We start from the raw sequence: 19,809 nt of genomic DNA on the forward strand, positions 1-19,809 counted from the left end.
CCTGCCTGTTACATATAGTAAATTGTAATTTATTTGTATAAAAACGCAGTGCACAATAATAACCAATTTTGCCAGTATTAATGTAGTAGGCTGTTTAGCTTAACTATACCACATTTTATTCTAAATACTCTCAGAATGTAAATGCAAATTCGATATTAGGCTAAATTTAAAACTAAGTATTTAATACAAAGCAAATTTTCGTCGCACTTGAACTGATGTTCATACTTAATAAATAATTTCCTAATATAGAAAACAGGAAGTGACACCAAAGCACCCGCCTGGCCGCCTCCCTCAATAGGAGCACTTCACAATCTCTCAGGGTCTCCAAGGTTATTATGTGTATGTGCAGCGCTCGCGGAGGTCGTGACTTTCTCCTTCAGTAAGGCAGGAGCTTTGGTAAGATCTTCATACACTTCATGGTCTGCTAATATAAATGCATTGGCTTCTGAATGCTGACTGCTGGCCATTTCTACGTTAAGAGTAGCGGTGCTTTGCTTTCTGAACCACTTTAGTTAGGATTATTCCTCACAGCTTGTTTAATAAGTGAAATGATAATAATAATCGCTTTTAATTCGTATGGCAGCGTCTTGTACAGAGCAGGTGCGGACTAGATTTAGATTTATTTGACTCCAGTGAGATGCACGTGCTCTGCTGACCTTCACGCAGATTCTGTCAAACTGATATTAGATAGTGATCGTTTCACTTGAACAATTAGATTAATAAAGTACTTTTTTGTGATAATTTAAATGACATCGAATGTTTTTAGTTTCAATATTAATACAATTTCAGTGTAACTGAAAAAAAAAAAAGTAATAATTGAAGTGATATCGCTGTGTTTCAAGTTAAGTTTTCAAATAATTGTTTTAGTAGCTATAACTAAATCGATTTTTTTTTGCATTGTGATTTTCTTCAGGGTCAGATCTCTACTCTTGTCCTTCCCAAGTCCTTTTGAGTTGTGCGTGTCACCTGTTACCATGCTCATCTAAATGAATTATCACTACTAGTTTGAAAGGCACAATATTTACATTGAAGGAGTTTTTTTATTATCAAAATTGATTGTTGCTTGCAAATAAAAATGTGCAGTTGTTATTTAATGAAACTACTCAAAATAGTTTAGATGTTGAGTTACCTAGCAGATCATTTTACCGTGTTTTCACACTGTGACCATCACATGATTTGCTACAAGTTTTAATCCTCTTTGCCAGTTCTGTAAAGATTAATCAACAATGTCTGGAATTCTTGGGAATGTAGATTATGAACCAAAATAGTTTGATGGCCAGAAAAATAGAGTTGTACATTTATAACGTTCATCTAGTACAGAGGTTATTTTTAATTGTGAGTAAATGGCACAAGGTTATTTCATCCATTTACTTCTCAGAAAAAAATATTCAAGAGACGGTGGCACAGAGTCACATGATTAAGTAGCTTTAGATAGTAATTTAAATTCTGGGTGTATTGCATGAATGGATTAAACCAGCACTTTATGAAATCATTTGGGATTTTAAAGCCACTCATGGAGTTTTTTTTTTTTCTTTCTTCCCCATAATAATAATAAAAAATGACTGGCTTGACCTTGGTTCTTGAACTTAAGCTTACTTTCTCTCCTAGTGTAATTGTTTTAGGCTGATAACAGTTTCCTTTGTCTAGAGGTTTATTTGGCTCTCATTGCTCCCATTATAAAATGTAGAAGTAAATAGGTAAGCACTATTGCTTGCATACCTATAGAATTACTCAGACAAGGAATGAAGATTAGTGGGCCATCCTTAAGGAGCCCAGCAGACTGTGCAGTTTCTTAGGAAAAGACAGTAAGGGGTTACATGTCAGGCCCCAACGGACTTGAGGATTGGTTTGATCTGATTGTGTGCAAGTTCTTTCCCGGTAGGGTGTAGCCCGAATTCATTTTCCTATCTCTAGCTTGCATGTGTCCAAGCTAGTTAGCAGAGCACATTTGGTGCATTTCTTCAGTGTGACTTTTTTTAATGTGTACTTTAATGCCTTTAGTTATTGTGGAACAAATTTAAAATGTAGTGTTTGTTACCCTTTTTGGTATTCAATTTTTGAATGAGACTGCAGGCAAGATAAACATAAATCCTTGAGACAGTGTTTTTCTCTTGTGCTTTGGATTATTTAACTTGTAACCTTCAACCTAATAAATTTAGTTCTTATCTCTTTCAGTCCATAGTCATGTTTTTCAAACTTTATAATTTCATTATATATCACATATCCATATATATCATAGGCCTATATATATATATATATATATATATAATATGCGCATGTCCTTGTATAACATGATTACTATCAAGATAAATGTTTGTAGATACATTTTTTAATCTACATTTTAAAAAATCTACATTATAATTTTTTCTACAAAAAATAATCTTCATGCAGTTCAATAATCTTCATTTCATTTATAGACGGTTCATAGTGACCACATTTATCATGCCCCAAAAATATGACCAATACGAACAATTCTCATTTTCTTGCAGCAGTTATTTGAGGCCACGATGGATCAAGCCAGGACAACAATTTCAAAAATCGTAAGACATACTTTTCATACATATTTAATCATCTGAACCAATCATTAACCATTTGAGAGGTAACAAAGAAAGCACATTTTTTGACAAGATCTGTGACTGTTGAGATTTAAATGTTTCTTTTCAGCTGAGAAGATTTTTAGGCACTTTAACTGAAACCTTCTTAATTTGTTGCTTGTCAATTTGTTGTTTTTACCATTTGTGCTGAAATCCTTCAATATTCAAGAGAAAACCTGAAACTCATGACTTTAAACGACCAGCCTTTTAACAGTGAAGAGAACCCAGGACAGTATTTTATCATGGTGTCTTGTAACTGTATTTTTCCAGTTCAATGGGGAGCCGCGCTCCTACACTCGCTTTAACCTGACCCAGAACATGGAGGGTGACAACAGCCACGTGGAGATGAAGCTCTCATCTGACATGGATGATGAAGTGGAGGCTAACGGTGTTGGGGAAAACACAAACCAACATAATAATCCATATTACCCCAGCAAACTGAACCAGCGTTCTCCCAAAACCATCTGTGTATATGTCATTGGCATTCTGTTCCTTTTCATTATTGGTAAATCAATATGCTGGTATATATTCAAGCTTATTATGTGGCCCTCTGGAATTTGTTTATTCTGATTGGTCAAATGTTTTTGTACAATGACCACTAAACTGTAATAATTTCTGTGCACAAAAACAACTCGTATATTTGTCTTTCAGGATACCTTATTGGTTACCTGTCTAATAGAAGCACAGAAAAAACAGAAATCAAGTCAGATTGTCCGGTATTTAATGAGATTGCCCCAGTTGAAGCAGTTTATTCGTTGGACTGGAGTGATCTCAGGGCATTGCTGAAAAAGAAACTGACAACCGACAACATTAACAGCAACCTCAAGTAAATACACACAACTGCACTATTGCTTTTTCCATACTGTAAGTTGAGCAGGTATTCAAATTAAAGATGTTTTGTATTTCTGTTTTTCCTCCTCGTAGGGAATTCTCTAGCGCCAGTCACCAGGCAGGAAGCACAGGAGATGAGGCACTTGCTAATAAAATCATGGGGAAATTCAAAACTTTTGGAATGAATACCTGGACTGATGAGCACTATGTGAAAGTCCATGAGCCTGGTTCCTCAAATAACAGAGTCCTGTTCCGTGGTAACGTTGTGGGAACAACAGAGGGCTATTTGGCATACAGTGCACTTAAAACAGTGCAGGTTAGTTTTGAAAGTGAATGTATGTTGACAACCAACTGACAAAAAAAAAAAACCCAAAATGAAAAGTTTCTACTTATTTTAGGTTAACATATTAAGGTTCTGCAATATATAAATATATTGTGGAAACTTAAATTGCTGTAGAGCTGCTTTGCAACGATTTGTATCGTAAAAAGCGCTATACAAATAAACTTGAATTGAATTTAATTTTCTCACCCTCATGCCTTCCCAGATTTAGGACTTTCTTTCTTAAGTGAAACAGAAATGAATGGAAACCTTGAAGTTGAAGCTTCAAAACAACACGTTACTTCCCAAAATTACTAGTTGTTCATGTTGTGAAACTCATGTGAGAAGCGAGGAGCATCATATCACAAGTTTATATCACAATGTGCTGAAAAAAAAAGTTACAAATATTAATGGTCATGTTGTTTTTCTTAGTTTTTGATGCGTCAACTTTGAGGGCCCATCCACTTGCATTATATGGACTAACAGAGATGGATTATTTTTTTCAAAAAAATTCTGTGTTCTCCACTGAAAAAAAGAACTTCATACTTCTGGGATTAAAATGTGAATATAATTGAGATACAAGTAGAAATAGAAGTTTTGGGTGTATAATGACACATTTCAGCCTGTTCCGTATGATTTATTCTGTTGTATAGGGTGCAGCTCTGTATGCCCATTATGGACGAGCAGAAGACTTCAGGCGCCTGCAAGAGCTAAGTGTTGACATAAATGGAAAGGTCGTCTTGGTTAGAGCTGGATTCTCAAGTTTTGCTGAAAAGGTTGGTTCTCTCACATGCTCATATTTTAAGACCGTTATTATTGATATTTACTTATTTATCCTTTTGTTTGCATTTGCTTAATAAAGGTTGCTAATGCTGCTAGCTTGAATGCTAGTGCTGTGCTAATTTATCCAGATCCCATTAACTACAATATTAAAGACGACACTGCTCTTTTTGGCCATGTAAGTTGTGGAACCTTTCTTTTATCAGGATATTTGTGCATTTAGAAGTTCATGTAAAGCTGATCTTTTAAAACGCTCTTTTCATAGGTCCATCTCGGCACTGGTGATCCCTACACTCCAGGATTCCCTTCCTTCAATCATACCCAGTTCCCCCCGGCTCAGTCCTCTGGCTTGCCCAGCATTCCAGCCCAAACTATAACCATAAGACAGGCTACTGAGATCATGAGGTGCAGTTGTGATTGCCATTCATTTCCTATCAAAATGAATGGTAGTAAATAGCATTTATGATGGTAAATGCTATTACTATCACTGTTGCCGTTACTGATATGTCCCTATTTGACTTGTAGAGTTGTTACTGAAATCCGAATTCAGCTAAAAGGCACATCACGATCAATCATGACTGATCATTGTTTACATTAATGGTCAGTGTACTTATGCACATCCTTAGTAATATATATGTATCTAGAGCTTTAATGCTTAATAGAGTTGTAATGCTTAATATTTGAATAGAACTATATTGAACATCTTACCATTTGGCATTTAAGACAAATTGGAGGTTATCATAACTTTAAGAAGTTATTTACAATTATTTTAAGAATTTTTTTAGGAATTTAAATTTATGTTTTGTCTTTAGAACAATTTTAGAAAATATATATGACCATTCTTAAGAAATGTTTTTGGGAATGCAAAATATTCTTAGCTTTATTTAGTTATAAAATAATGAGAAAAAGGCAGACTTTTATTCTTAAGAATGTAAATGTAAATCAAGAGCCTCAGAGTGTAATATGGGCTTAATGTTGGGCTTTTGACTTGAGCCAGCAACAACCTACAACAGCAACCACGCAAGACATCTATCTGTCAACCCCATGCAAAAATGCACTTAAAAACACTCAGTCTTGGAACTCACCCAGATCACCCTAGCATCCTGGCAGGAACTTTTGCATCTGCAAGCACCACTCACGTTTTAATCAGAAGATTCAGACAATTCAATAGTCCTGTCAATGAGGTTTGTCAATATTTCCTGTATTTACGTGTCACATTTGTTTGCCCCTGTCCTCAAACAGTAAGTTAGGTGGTCGGCCTTCCCCTGATAGCTGGAGTGATGGGATGCTTCGGGATACCATGTACAAACTCGGCGATGATGGCGACATTATTACAGTGGAAGTAAAGAATGTCCTTATTCAGAAAAAAATCCACAATGTGTTTGGAGTCATTAAAGGTTATACAGATACAGGTACTATATTCTGCTTTAAACAGCTGTGTACATCAAACAATTAATTAGTCCCGGTCACTGATCACTTAATTTTGGTTTTCGTCCTGTGCTTTAGATCGTTATATGGTGATTGGCGCCCAGCGAGATGCATGGGGCCCTGGATTTTCCAGAAGCACAGTTGGCACTAGTTTACTGGTGGAGTTGGCCAGAACTATCACAGATATGATCAAGAATGGTACATTAAGTACAAGCAGTGATGCCTTTTTAAATGCATAGATAAATGTCATTATATAATGAATTATACATGTTAACTTTTAATTAAGAATAAATTTGTTGATTTCAAGTGCATCTTTCTTTTCTTCCAAGATGGATTCAAGCCAAAGAGGAGCATAATTTTTGCTAGCTGGAGTGCTGGTGAATTTGGGAGTGTTGGGGCCACTGAGTGGTTGGAGGTATGAATGCATCTTTGCCTGCCTTCTGTTAAACAATAACCATTTTAAATATGGGAGTAAATACTCTGTGTTTGTATGATACAACAACAAATGGGTAGTTGACAAATAAAAACTGGACTGTCCTATGGTGTGACATAGAAAACTTAACATACAAATAACTTGAGAAAAATGTATCTACATTCTTAGTTACAAATAGCATGAGAGAGGTTTATCTTCAATGTTAGAGTATTTTTATTTATTTATTTTTTTTACATTTTTCAGTCACACCATAGGACACATTGGTAGGTCAACTACCCATATAATAATAACAACACAAATAAAAGTAAACAACAATAACAAGAATTATGAATGTCTTTACTGTATTTAATTGCAGTGGTTATTGCATTTTTAATGGAGTACTAATTAAAAATAGTAATTGAAACACTGGGGATTGTTCAACTATAAACTGTTGCATTCACATTGTACTGTAGTTATATCATCTTGGAAATATTACATTTTGTGCAAAATATCTCATTTGGGATCTAATAAAAACGGAATATACAGAATATATCTGTGCGCAATACACATACTGTACTATATACTGCAGAAACAGTAAGAGTACTGTAGTATGTTAGTATGCAGATTAAAACATTCAGCAGTTACTCGAAGTCTGTGAATATATTTGTGTTTTTGTAACCTCAGGGCTACCTGACCTCCCTGAATTTGAAAATGTTTTCTTACATCAGCCTTGATGAAGTTATTTCAGGTTTGTAAAGAGTCATTTTCTTGAAGAATTAAAGAACTTTGCTCTTGAGGTGATGCTGATCGTCTGACATTCTCTTTAGGTTTTGACACTTTCAAAGCAGCTGCCAGTCCACTGCTGTATGACTTACTGGAGAGCACTATGAAACAGGTGCTGTATCACAAATGCTAAATCTTCAGCTTCAATTTTCTTATAATCTGCAAAAAAAGCTGTTTTGTTTGTCCTGAAAAGAGAAATAACCTTTTCCCCCATACAGGTCTCATCTCCAGTTGATGGAACCAAATCCTTGCATGAACAGTTTGCTGGATCCAACTGGGAGAAGTCTGTGTAAGTTCGTCCCTCACTGCCTATATGCTCCACAGTTTGATTGTAATTTCATGTGGTGAAGGACCATATATATCTCCTGTAGAATATCCATGTAAAAAAACATTTTTATTTTTTTCCACAGAATGGAGCCTATGGGTTTGTGTCACTCTACTTATCCATTCCAGACCTTCTCAGGCATCCCGTCACTCTCGTTTCGATTTACTTCGGTAAGTATCGAGGTTTAACTGAAGCTGTCAAAATAAATTCAGGTGCAGTTTGTTTCATGATGAAAGACAGGAAATAATCATGTTCCTGATGTGTTTCAGAGTACAAAGTCATACCCTTTTGGCACTTTTGAGGATACAGATCAAAATCTGGAACTGTACACTTCCTACAACACCCTGAAACTTGCCAAGACAGCAGGTGAGGTGGTTGGACTGGTTTCGATTCGGCTGGTACACGACCACTTGCTCAAGCTGAACGTGGCAAAGTATACCAACGTCATCCGCAACTATGTGTCCCAAATCAGGTCTAAAGTTGAATCACGCCAAATGGTGAGTCTGTGTGGTTATGTCTTTTTGCGACTCCCAAAGAACTTAAGCTTGATGTTTGATGAATTTCTGTAAAGGCTACAGGGAGAAGTAATTAACTTTCTGCATTTTTCTTTTGAAGTTGGGCCGCCTTCCTTCCACTATGACGATGCAGTGGCTTCTCTCAGCTCATGGGTCATACGATCGTGCTGCCAGCGCTCTTGTTTCCGCCATCCGGAACAGTGATCTTGATGACATGGAGCAGTGTCGCATCATCAACAATCGCATTATGAGGGTAAAAAAAATTGTCAAGCTGTTTCATTCTTATTTCCTGTTGAAAAAGGATATTGAGATGGAATATATCAAAGGGCTTTTTTAAATATCCAATAGCCAATAGGGACAATTTATTGGAAAAAATTTGAACATGATAAATCATCAATATTTCTGTTTCGCTTTCTCAGAACAGAAAGATACATTTTCAATGCATATAATTGCTAATTGTGTTAGATACATATTAAATGTATCTAATGGCTAAGCATGTCAACTTCTGGGGTGCAACAGCAAAGGACATCAAAGCTAGTAGACATGGGCTAAAAGCAGCAAAATGCCAGCCTTAAAATACTTGGAAAGGTTTTTCATATTGCATTCTTGGGATATATGACCTTAGAAACAGCAGAAGCTGTAGTTTGTCTGTATTTCTGCGGTTTTACACTGTGTATGTTAACATGATGTGTCTGTTTGAAGGTGGAAGGCAGTTTTCTTTCTCCCTTTGTGTCTCCGCGGGAAAATCTATTCCGGCACATTCTGCTGGGCTCTGGATCACATACTCTGGCAGCTCTGGTGGATCACCTTGACGCCATTAAAGGAGGGCTTGAATCTGCTGACATTGACCAATTCAAGAATCAGTTTGCTCTTGCCACTTGGACCATCCAGGGCTGTGCCAATGCATTGGCAGGGGAAGTATGGGATATGGATAATGAAATTTAGACAAGCGGATTTAGCTCACCTCTTTAGCTGTGTGATAGTTGTGAACCATCTCTCAAGGAAAAAAAGGAAAATTAAAGCAGAAAATGATTTTGGTGCTCTATTAACGTGAATTTAGGATAAGTGGTTTACATCAGTATTTACAGCAGTAGTTCATCCAAAAATTTAACATTGTGTCATCATTTACTCCCCTTCATGTCATTCCAGACCCCTTCTGTGAAACACAAAAGGAGATATTTAAAGAATGTTCTAGTCAATCTTTTCCATGAAATTACTGGAGCAAATTTAAAAAAAGACACAAGGGCATAAACTATTATAAAAGTAGCTTATATCACTTCGTCCTCTGAATCCACAGATCAAAATTCATAAGGGGTTTGATTGACATCAAGGTAGGTAACCCAGAATTTCTATTCTTGGAGGACGTTTTTCTTTGAGATCTAGTTTAGATTATATAAATTCGGAAAGTGTTACTGGTTTGTTATTTTCAAAATTTTCAGACTCCTTTTAGGAACTTCTTGCATAATACCTGAACAGTCTGGATTTAGAGTTAGACAATCAGCCACTGACATTTTAATGTTTGTACCCTAATTTACCTGTGATCATAAAACACCTTGTGAAGCACAGTATTTTGCCAATTTTCAGGTTGGATACACTTTTCAGGGGCTCCTCAGATCAATTCTGTCAAATAATAGAAAGAGGCTTTCCTATGTGGCTCTGAAATTCTATTTATTAGTTTTTTTATTTATCAGTGACAGGGATCACTATAAATAGCATTTTGTAATGCCTTTTTTAACAAATGTATAATTATCGGAAGCAGTGCCTTCCATAATTATGACAGTTATACTGTCGAAATGTAAAAGCAGCATCTGCTATGGCGATAACCTTGTTTTCAAAAGCTATGACCACAGACTACATTGTATTTCTTAAATGATAATTAAAAATCAGCAAGTTACTGGTATGTATCAGTCTTTGGCATCCTCCTTTTGAATCAATGTTATACCTGATCCAGAATCATTATCGGGAGCAGTGCCTTCCATAATGCGAAGATGATGGTAGTTTTTGCCTACCGATGTGTTGATATCGAGGGCAGTGCCCCTCATATTTCACTGTGATGTGGATGTAATTATTGGGAACGGTGTTTCCCATGATGATGTACAAAATCATCTATATTCACACACTCTTACCATATTAGTTATCTGTTGTAAATCATGTAATCTGTCAGTTTTTCATACACAATGAAGTGCTGTTATCTTTAGCCTTGGATTAATCAAATATGGAGTGGGTGAGGATCACCGCAGAAATGAAAAACTATAGAATCATTCTCTGTAAGATCCTGTCATGGGCTTCTAAAAGATTCTGTTCTGTTCTCTTATTCGGTTTTCATAGTTCTTTTGTTTCTGGTGTATTATTATTTGTGCCTTGTAGATTATGATAAAGCCTCTAAAATATTTTTCTTTTTCCTCTTCTTTGTTCTTTTCTTTGTTTGTATTTAACTTCTCTCTTGCTGTTTTACTTGCAAATCAAAGTGAGATTAAATTACAAAACTATTCAGCTAATTGGTTTTAATGTTCACCTTTTGATGCCAGTATCATCTGTTTATCATTATACCATGGTTGTCAGAAGACGTGTCAACACGTGGAAGAGGTGAACATGGAGATTAAAGAGTATTCTATACTCTATTAGTAATGACTTGCAGTTTCATGACTGTCCATGTATTTCCATATCTTAAAACATGTTTTTGAGAATGCTGTCAGTAGTAGTTTTGTTGTAGACATAATTGGTTTATGGCATTACATGTGCACTGATTCTCAGTTTTATGACAAGTCTGCAAGTGATTAATAAAAAGTTTGAACAACTCATTTAAACTGTGAAGTCTCTGCTGTGACCTGAGTTTTTTTTTTTTTTTTTTTTTTTAAGTTACCTAACTGGCGTAAAGTACAGTGAAATTCTCATCCAAGATTGCTGATTAAATGATACTAAAATTATGTTCTATTTATCACTTATTGAACCTCAAATGTGACTCAATTAAGCCAATTTTAAGACTATTTGTAATCATAGCTTTTATGTATAATGGCATGCCACAATAATAAAACAAATGCATTGCACTAATAATTTAAATATGTTTTTGCTTAAAAATGACTCAAAATAAACTGGCATGATTTCAAAAATAGATGATATGATGATAAAAAAAAAAAGATAAAATGATCATTTAGAGGCTACTTTCTAAGCAAATATGTACAAATAGTAGACAGTGACACCCGTAGACGTCCTAGGTCATGTCTATGATTTTAAAATATGCACACACGATGTTTCCTTGTGCTATTATATAATCGTGAGACAGTATTTGGGTGTCCCAGGGACTTGTTTGCAATTCTTCATATAACCACATGGCAGAGCTAGAGTACTTTGCAGAATGACTGCCATAATTAAGGGAGAGGATCTGTAAACTTAGCTCGCATCTTACCAGCTGTCGAATTGATTTTTCTCCTTTCTTTAAACAGCCAGATGGCGATAGGCTTCATAATAATAGGTACGTTTCAAAAGCAAAATACGTCTTCCCCTAAGCCTGCAGAAATATACTATATTAAATACAAACTTAAAACCATATCAGTTATTTGGCGTTAAAAATATAGAATAGAGTTTAAAATTAAGTTTAGAGTTATCTGATGTGATCGTTTATTGCCGTCAAAATGAAAGTGTCCTGTCTCTTTAAGAGTGGGTTGTCAATAGAAGCACGAGCGAGATTGAGAAATGACGGCAGAGTCCTGCTCTAAGTTCATTTAGCGACAGAAACGCGAGGCAGAAATGAGTGAGAACGCGACAGCGGTTATAGAGCAAAGCATATTACTCACTAAAACTAATTTATAAAACTTCAGAACTCCGTTGAATTTTGCCGTATACACCCAGGACCAACACAGAGTGAAGTTTTGTTCAGTCACCAGACACCTGGCGTTATCGAGTGAACAGGTAGGACTTATCACGTACTATTGTAACACCTTACCTGTCACTGCTGTAAAAATAAGTTTCACAAGGCGTGGAATTTAACAGATCAACACAAATTAATAGAAGCAAATCAACGTTTCCTCATATCTCGGTCCTCGAGCTGATTTCAAGATTTCACCTGCATGTTAGGAAAGTCAGTGGCAGGAATTTGGCTCCTTAAAGGCTTAAAAAATTAATTCAGTGGTGTCTTTATGTGTTCGTATGATTAAGATTTGACAAAATGCGTTAAATTTTCTTATTTTCAATATGCGTATATGATACTTTGAGAGGCTTATTCACCATATTAAAAGTGTAACTCATCGTGTAAGTTAACAGTTAATTGTGGACCTTATGTGAGATTTTTCTCTATTTTTTCTCTAAAAATGTCTCATTTCTGGATGAGGAGTGTAAGGCTAAAATCAAAATTGAACTAACTTACATTAAACCACGTGGTTTATGCTGGCGCCACTTTCCAAAAATGAGACTGAATCCTTTCCCAATCCCAGCTGCAGCACACAGTTCTGGATGAAACGGTCTCCACTTCAGATGTCAGAGACTTTTAGTCTGTTTTTCATACCATCCTTTAATCCTTGTTGCATCTTCATTAATTTGTGACGTTAAAAGCACCAGCCATTGTTATTTGCATTACTGCCTCTTATTGTGAGCAAAGAAAGACTCACTTGTGATAGATGCTGAACTACAGTCGTGCAGGACAAAAGGTTGATTCAGATGGAGAATGCATGGCTGCTTTAGAGCTCAGGGTCACACGTATAACTGCAGCTGTTGCTCTTAACCTACATTGCAGCAGCATGTAAATGTGAGTGGGTTGCGTAATGACTGGCATAAAAAGGGTCATTATTTGTATTATGGCAGCAGAGTGTGACTCATCCAGACCTGCAGGTAGGGGTGTGTTTTTCTAAGAGAGGAAGATGCCTGCTGCAGACCTTCAGTGTGTTTGCAAGGTGATGAATGGTTTGAGTCCGTCTGTGCAGTTAGTTTCTCGTTTGTGTGCTTGTAGTGTAGGGTGCTGCCTTTCCTACTAGTGCTCAGTGTGTAAAAGATGAAGACTTGTTCAATAAGTGCTGCCTCTAGGCCCTGTATCTTGGTCTAGTTGTGATAAGTATCCCTGCATGTAAAGGCAAGCCAGGCCACAAAACCCACTGCTGCTCGGCTCTTCTTTTTTACTTGTGAAGAAACAAGCTGACTGAAGAGATACATCCTCTCGCCCCAAGGAAGATTTGTTCTACGATACCTGCAGATCAGCCTTCTGATTACATCTAAATTTAACCATTCCCTCAGTGTCATTACTAGTATCTTACACTTTTGACCAGCTCGTTCTATGTTGTACCTTTGACTTCACTGAGCACCAGATGTTAAAGGAGTCATGAACTGAGAAATCAAAATTCCCTTCATCTTTTGATATATAAGAGGTCATTGTGCTATAAAAACATTCTGTAAGTTTCAGAACTCAAAACTTTGTTAGTCTAAAAACAGCTTGTATTGAAGCTAATCTGCCAAAACTGATGTAATACTGTAGCTAAACACTGCCTCCGCAGAAGAAAATCAACGTCTGCTTCTACATCACTGCCTGTTTAGCCACGCCCACCGATTCATGCGTGAAGTAGGTAAATGACAAGGGTGATAAACGCAGGTTTACGCAGAAACCAAATGATAAACTTTAGCTATTTGATCAACTTTATTTTTAATGATGTGCCAGGCCGCCTTAATAAGAGCTTGGTCCTTTGTTCACTTCATTTTGCCATGGATTCGTTTACAAACAAGGTGCAATTCAGCGCAGGATTGTCCGAAGGATTGATGATGTTGTGATAACTATATTGGATCTGATGTCGCACCACAAAAGTGCGAGTAGCTGGTTTCATTACATGAGCACTAATGATCTGTCTGCTATTACAGGTCGTTTACAGAGTACAGCATTTTTAGCAAATATCAAAGCAGCATCCGTCTGTGAAGGAGACGGCTTTCAAGCATACACAACTGTTAGCCAATCATAGCATTAGGCATTTACTTCTGAATCTACAATCCACCACACGCCTATTCAAGCATAGCGTTCCAATGAGGGGATCAAAACAGGTCAGAAAATATCCTATTACTGTATTTTGATGTAAACGTCTTGCTAACATTATAAGTGTACCTCAGAGAAAAGTACAAAATAATAAAAAAGGGCAGTTCATGACCCCTTTAAAGTATCAAAAGACAGTCACCAAGAGAGAAGCTTGAAAAATTGATTGAGAAATTCAAGAAGCAAACTGATAACTAGTGGTTGACCAATGTATCACAAAGGCCGATGCATTTGAGGTGGGACTTCTACTTCTATTTTGATGGCGCTGAGAGCGGCAGCGCCTGAGCACACAGTGATCCCCTTCTCCCTCTATTTTGCTGTCATCGTTAAAGGGGTCATTGGATGTACCGCTCCCACGATAGATGATTGACAGGGCCGGCTTACCTTAGACCTCCCCTGCGTGAGCTGAGAGCTGTCCGCCATTGTGTCTACTCCGTTGCAGGGGAAGAAAAGAATGTCTCCAATTAAGTGATTGAGGCGTTTAGTTGTTGGATGTAATAATGAGTATAGCAGTCGTCATTTACTCCTGACATCTGATGCAGAGGTTTAACATTACTTTTGTTTTGTAGGGAATGTGTTGATCCCCGATCTACATAAGTGCGCCTATGCTCATGTGAATCATTCGTAATCCATCTACAGAAGAAGTGAGGATAAGGGTTTTTACGAATCTCTGCAAATCGCCTTTTGTAATAATGTGCTAGTTAGCCAGTTTCGCGCCTAAAGTAAACAGTATTGCTCATCACCCCATGGAAGAGAGAGGCGGGTCAGCAGAGCTCATTTACATTTAAAGCAACATGGACTAGAATGGCTTGATGAAAACAGAGCTGATTTTGACAGGGTGAAGGTGTTTTCACTACCATTGAGAAATTTGAACCAAAGTATGTTATAGACTTTTCATTAAGACCCTAAAGAATCATATCAACTTAAAAATGGGCATCCGATGACCCCCTTTAACAGTTCTGTCTAATGCGGATAGGAGACTGTCTAAAAATCAGATTGAACGGTTGAACAAAGGAATTAAAATGTATACAAAAAGTATTATAACGATTGCTTTTATATTATTAGTATAATAAAAGAGTCAACTTTATTTTTAATGATGTGATCTTCTCCTAAAAGAGTTTATACTACTGTTTTGGCTATTAAAATAGTTCAGTTTTGTGTGTAATGGCAAAATTATTATATTTCGTTTAGTTTTTTTATTAAGTTAATTTAGAAAAACGTTTGGAGCATTTTTGATCGTTAAATAGCCTATAAGTTATTTTTTTTTTTAAAGTAACGACCAAGCGGCCAGCTGGATGAGCTGATCATAGCCTATGTTTGATCAATTTAGCGACTTGCCTAAAATAAAACCTATAGATATACTAAAACAGTTCAAGTATATAACAATGTTTAAACGTTAAAAAAAAAAAAAAAACATGTTAAAAACATGATGCGCTTTCTGCCGTCTTGAACAGGAGCGCTTCACAAAAATGAACCGAAACTGAGCGAATACATGCCTCACAGACATGATAAATATATCTATAGAAAGCTTTAAATTATCACTTAACGAAATAAAAAAAATTGAAAACAAAAACTCTTTCATAATCAATAAAGACGCATTCTCTCTAAAGGCACGTCTAATGAGGAGACGGTGAGTCAGGATCAGCAACTTCATCCTTGCGGACTTCACACGGACTCAGAAAACATTAGTTTATTAGTAAATAGTTAAAATATCTCCTTACTATTTCCTGCAGACACATTCATGGTTATGTTTGCTGGGATTTTGCAGCAAGCTTTAGACTATTGCGTGCATTTGAACGCAGAAGTATTCAACTGTGCTGAAGTCACTTGCGCACCTGCTGCTGCGGGAAACTAAACGCCATCGAGCTGCTCTCAGTCGCGGCAGCGTGGTCTCGTGTTGTTTCCACCAGCACTGCAATTTTTTTCATCGCTAATCAATAGATGTCTACAATATAAAATAAGGAGAAACCCAAAACAGGCCCGAGGCCCGGCCCGCGTCTGAACTATGACGTGGAAATTGGCCCGAAGCCCAGCCCTAGAGGTGTTAAAAAGTCGGGGCCCATCGGGCCCAGGCCGAAATCCCAGGCCGAAATGCAGGGCTCTACATCCAGCTGTGAGATCTTATAAAGTGTGCATTTGTATCCTGCTTGGCTGCGTGTGCTCTGTGTGATGGCCGGTCCATGAGTTTAGAGTGCGGACAGGAGGAGAGTTCAGCTGCACTGGAGATGTGCGATCGACTCGTGATTTCAAATTATGCTGCGCTTTATGCATTTGCCCACTGTCATATTCATGTCATTTTCACTGTGTGCTGTATGTAAAATGAGTGTTACCATGGCTTTATTTGAAAAAATATGATTCCCAATGCACATAAACTTCCCAGAATACTAAGTGACCTGTTGGTTAGTGTTTACTTCCTTTTTAATTGTATTTTTATTAAATATTTATTTATTTGTGAAAAAAACATTGTCATCTAAAGTGTTTTTTTACACTTATTTTTATCCATTTTCAAATTTCTTAAATATTAATTAAAATAAATTAAATTTTTAATTTACACAGAATAAACGGCTTGCATGAGTAGTTGGCGCTGCAGAAAATCGCATTCAGCCCTTCAGCAAATTTTTGCATGCGTGTGTACAGTGCATTACTATAGTGAAGCATTTAGACCAGTCAATTTCAAAGCAGTTAGTACTCTTACTGCTCATTGACTTGTGCACAGAATCCAGTACAGATCAATGCCTTACTGGATGTATTGGCTCATTGTGATGAGTGTGACTGTTTTTCTGCCTCTGAGTCTGAAGTGGTGATTTATTCACCACCGGTTTTATATATCATGTTTAATATTGGGGCTTTGCCCATGATGTAATTGTGGTGATAACATTTAGCAGTGCCCACTCCTAGCTCTCAGCCACCACAATGCTTACTCCTTGTGGTACACTTTTTTTTTTGCTAGTGGTCTGCTTGAGTGTTAATATGAATCTTTTCAATAGTGTTGTCCTCTTGTGGAGAGTAATGTCTCTTCCAAGAACATTTTTTCCAATCCTGCTTTCACTTGATCTTTATTTTCATAGATCATATTCAGTTGTGGGCTCTGAACACTGCCAGTGGACATGACATATGTTGTGTGGTACTGGCCAGTAATGTCAGGGCATGAAAGATAATGAGGTGCTATCCAGTTTTTCCAAACCAGGACCCTTTTCTCCCACAGCCCTGTGGCCTTTCGAGTTAAGATTTGAAAACCCAGTTTGTTTGGGATTAGAAAAACTTATTAGATATGGGATGATGTATAGGGTGTTTTTGGGTAATGCTTGTTTTGTGCAAAGGTTATTTTATTTATGATTATATGGGCAGTACTGCAGTAAGTTAAATTTGATGTAATTTAGACTAATTCTCATAGAGGTTATCATCTCCAGTTTCAAATGTTCATTACAACCACAAAGCTGAAATTATGTCTTTAAGGTGTAATTAGTTTAACAAGACCTCTAATTGCAACCTATAGTGCAGATGTTGTATTTAGGAAGTAGAACATCTGCTGACTAATTAATTCACCTCAATTTGTTCTTTTGTATTTTTTTTTTTTTTTTTTGTCTGTTAATTAAGGATGAGCTTGGTGTGTATTACTAACCAAAACTATGAGGTGGGTGTTGCTTTTAGAAAATGTGTTGTGCTTCCAAATAGAGATGAATGTCCTGTTGCACTGAGGCAATGCTTTGATTTGTCACTTTACACTTGAATGGGTTGTCATGTCACTTTTTGACTGATTGATCATGGGGATACATCTGTATTGTGAATGGAAGTGTTTTTCTTTTTTTCCTCTTTGTATCATCAGCAGTGTAACCAGGATGTTGAATAAGCTTTTTCTTATTTTATCAGATTAGTCCACAGTTACCCTGATTAAATTCAGGTGATGATATGGTAGCAGGAGAAAAACTTCCAGTCTGTTGACTGGCTACTCAACTATAAAACTAGGGTTCCTGCTTCTTTTCTTTCTTCTTAAATTGTTCAAATAAATGTAGGTGATAAAGGTAATAATTATCTTAAATGGTTTATCAAAATTAATTTTATCATTTTAAGAGGTCTTAAGATTTCCTATCCAGGAATGGAAAAACAGGATTTGTGATATGACCTAATGTGATTATTAAACATCAAAAAGCTATAACTCAATGGAATGTGATTGATCGATAATTTGTTTAATCCATGTTTTTTATTTTTTTTTATTTTCTGATATCTAAACATTTTTTTCTATAACTTGATATCAGTTTTGTAATATTGGATCCACAGATAAGTATTGGGCTTTGAAAATTGTGCACAAGTAGGGCCCTGTGATTTCCTCATTATGGAAAAATAAGGAATGGAATGCAGCCATAAAAATGAAAGTTACTGTATGTTATGATATGTTATGGAATTTGTCAAATTTTGAATCAATAAATCAAAAGCAAGTCAGTACACTTAAATCAAACGGCAACATGGACTATTGTCTGTCAATATTAAACTGCAAAAAAACTATTTACATTTTACATTTACTTATTTACTTTTTCTATGTAGTGTCCTTGTTGTTAACTGATTATAAGTATGTGAATATTATTTTGTCTAAACTGGACCTAAAGGTTGATGTAGGTATAGATTTATTAGTCTGTTACAGTAGTTTTCCATTAACTGACATATGAAAGCGGGCTAAGGAGAGTGGTCCTCTCCTCTCTTGTAAATGATGAAAAGAATTACTCGGCACCAGTCCTTATGATTCAGCGCTGATGTCAGGTGTGTACTGTGTGAACATGGTCCTCCAAAAGGAGTTGATTAATTTCCTGCTGTCCCACGCGGTCTCGAAGCAGTCAGCGCTTACCTGCCCATTGTTCATGATACAGTTACAGAATCAGCATTCACTCTGTGTTTGCTTAAGGACTTGTAGTTAATTTTTCAGATACATGAGCACCCTGTCAACCAACTCCCTGCCTGTGGCTCTGTTCCTCCTTATTTGTCTGCACTTCTCAATAGTTTCAAACACTGTATCTAACATGGCTGTTGAGGCTGTTGTTCAAGTTGGCTGACTTGAATGATTCAATTGTGACTGTTTAGTCTGTTTCTGAAAATTAAAATGATTTAAATTAGATTTTTGAAAGTGTTAATTTATAGGGCCAAGTCTAAGGCTGCAACATCGATAACAATCGATAATGAAAATCATCAACAACTAATGTCATTATCAATTAGTCTCGTCTGCCCACCGTGCATAGAAATCTTCCACCAGTCACGTCAAATTATACCACTGATTAATGCATTTCTATGGGCGAAATTAATCGAAATAAATATAATAGTGGAAGAAACAGAGTGAGCTGCTTTGGGTAAGGTGCGAGGTCCAAGCTGCCCAAAACACGAATGCTTGAATTGCTTTTAAACTTCGAAAGAATGCAATAGCGTAATGTTTAACATGGCTCGTCCTGTCAGGCTCTTTGACAGATGCGTGTTTAATGTGTGATAGGATTTCTCAGTGCAAAACTTTCATTTTACCGTTATATCCTTATCTGTAAATTTTACATGCAAGTGTTTCATGTTTTGCATGAAAACTCGTCCTGACAGTCTGCGTTAAACTGAATGAGCGGTGGTACTTCAAACAGACTGAACGCAAATTATGCAGCGCAAAAATATTCATTTTGCTGATTGCTGTTATTGGATGTTAAATTTTGATTTAAATGTCAACATGTAATCCAAGCATTTTATGATAGTAACTGGGATAACAGTGTGTAATTGAAATTTAAGATGTTCCTTACATTTAAAGAATAAAGAAATGACAGTAACAGATTAATGTATTCAGAGTGAATGTGTG

General features: G+C 36.5%; 1 protein-coding gene across 2 annotated transcripts; it reads left to right on the forward strand.

The window, feature by feature from the left end:
* Nucleotides 1–308: 308 nt before the first annotated feature.
* Nucleotides 309–10,788, forward strand: tfr1a (transferrin receptor 1a). Of its 2 annotated transcripts, none has more exons than XM_079379768.1 (18): nt 309–396; nt 2,490–2,540; nt 2,865–3,099; nt 3,246–3,420; nt 3,519–3,741; nt 4,398–4,520; nt 4,607–4,702; nt 4,790–4,929; nt 5,767–5,936; nt 6,031–6,150; nt 6,282–6,367; nt 7,049–7,112; nt 7,192–7,259; nt 7,366–7,436; nt 7,558–7,642; nt 7,742–7,969; nt 8,088–8,240; nt 8,690–10,788. In XM_079379768.1, the coding sequence occupies exons 2-18, from the start codon at nt 2,508–2,510 to the stop codon at nt 8,930–8,932; spliced, it is 2,313 nt and encodes a 770-aa protein (XP_079235894.1). In that variant the 5' UTR covers nt 309–396; nt 2,490–2,507; the 3' UTR covers nt 8,933–10,788. The 2 variants fall into 2 exon arrangements, with proteins under 2 accessions (XP_079235894.1, XP_079235895.1); XM_079379769.1 differs by having other exon boundaries at nt 324–396; nt 2,493–2,540.
* Nucleotides 10,789–19,809: the final 9,021 nt, after the last annotated feature.

This window comes from Barbus barbus (assembly GCF_936440315.1).
Source record: "Barbus barbus genome assembly, chromosome: 26".
In the NCBI taxonomy this organism is placed as follows: Eukaryota; Metazoa; Chordata; class Actinopteri; order Cypriniformes; family Cyprinidae; genus Barbus; species Barbus barbus.

What these genes read in the sequence shown, in the direction of transcription:
- tfr1a (XM_079379768.1), top strand. Translation starts at nt 2,508, where the DNA reads ATGGATCAAGCCAGGACAACAATTTCAAAAATC. An exon ending in CACAGATATGATCAAGAATG is followed by an intron (nt 6,151 to 6,281) that starts GTACATTAAGTA and finishes TTTTCTTCCAAG; the next exon opens with ATGGATTCAAGCCAAAGAGG. An exon ending in GGGCCACTGAGTGGTTGGAG is followed by an intron (nt 6,368 to 7,048) that starts GTATGAATGCAT and finishes TTGTAACCTCAG; the next exon opens with GGCTACCTGACCTCCCTGAA.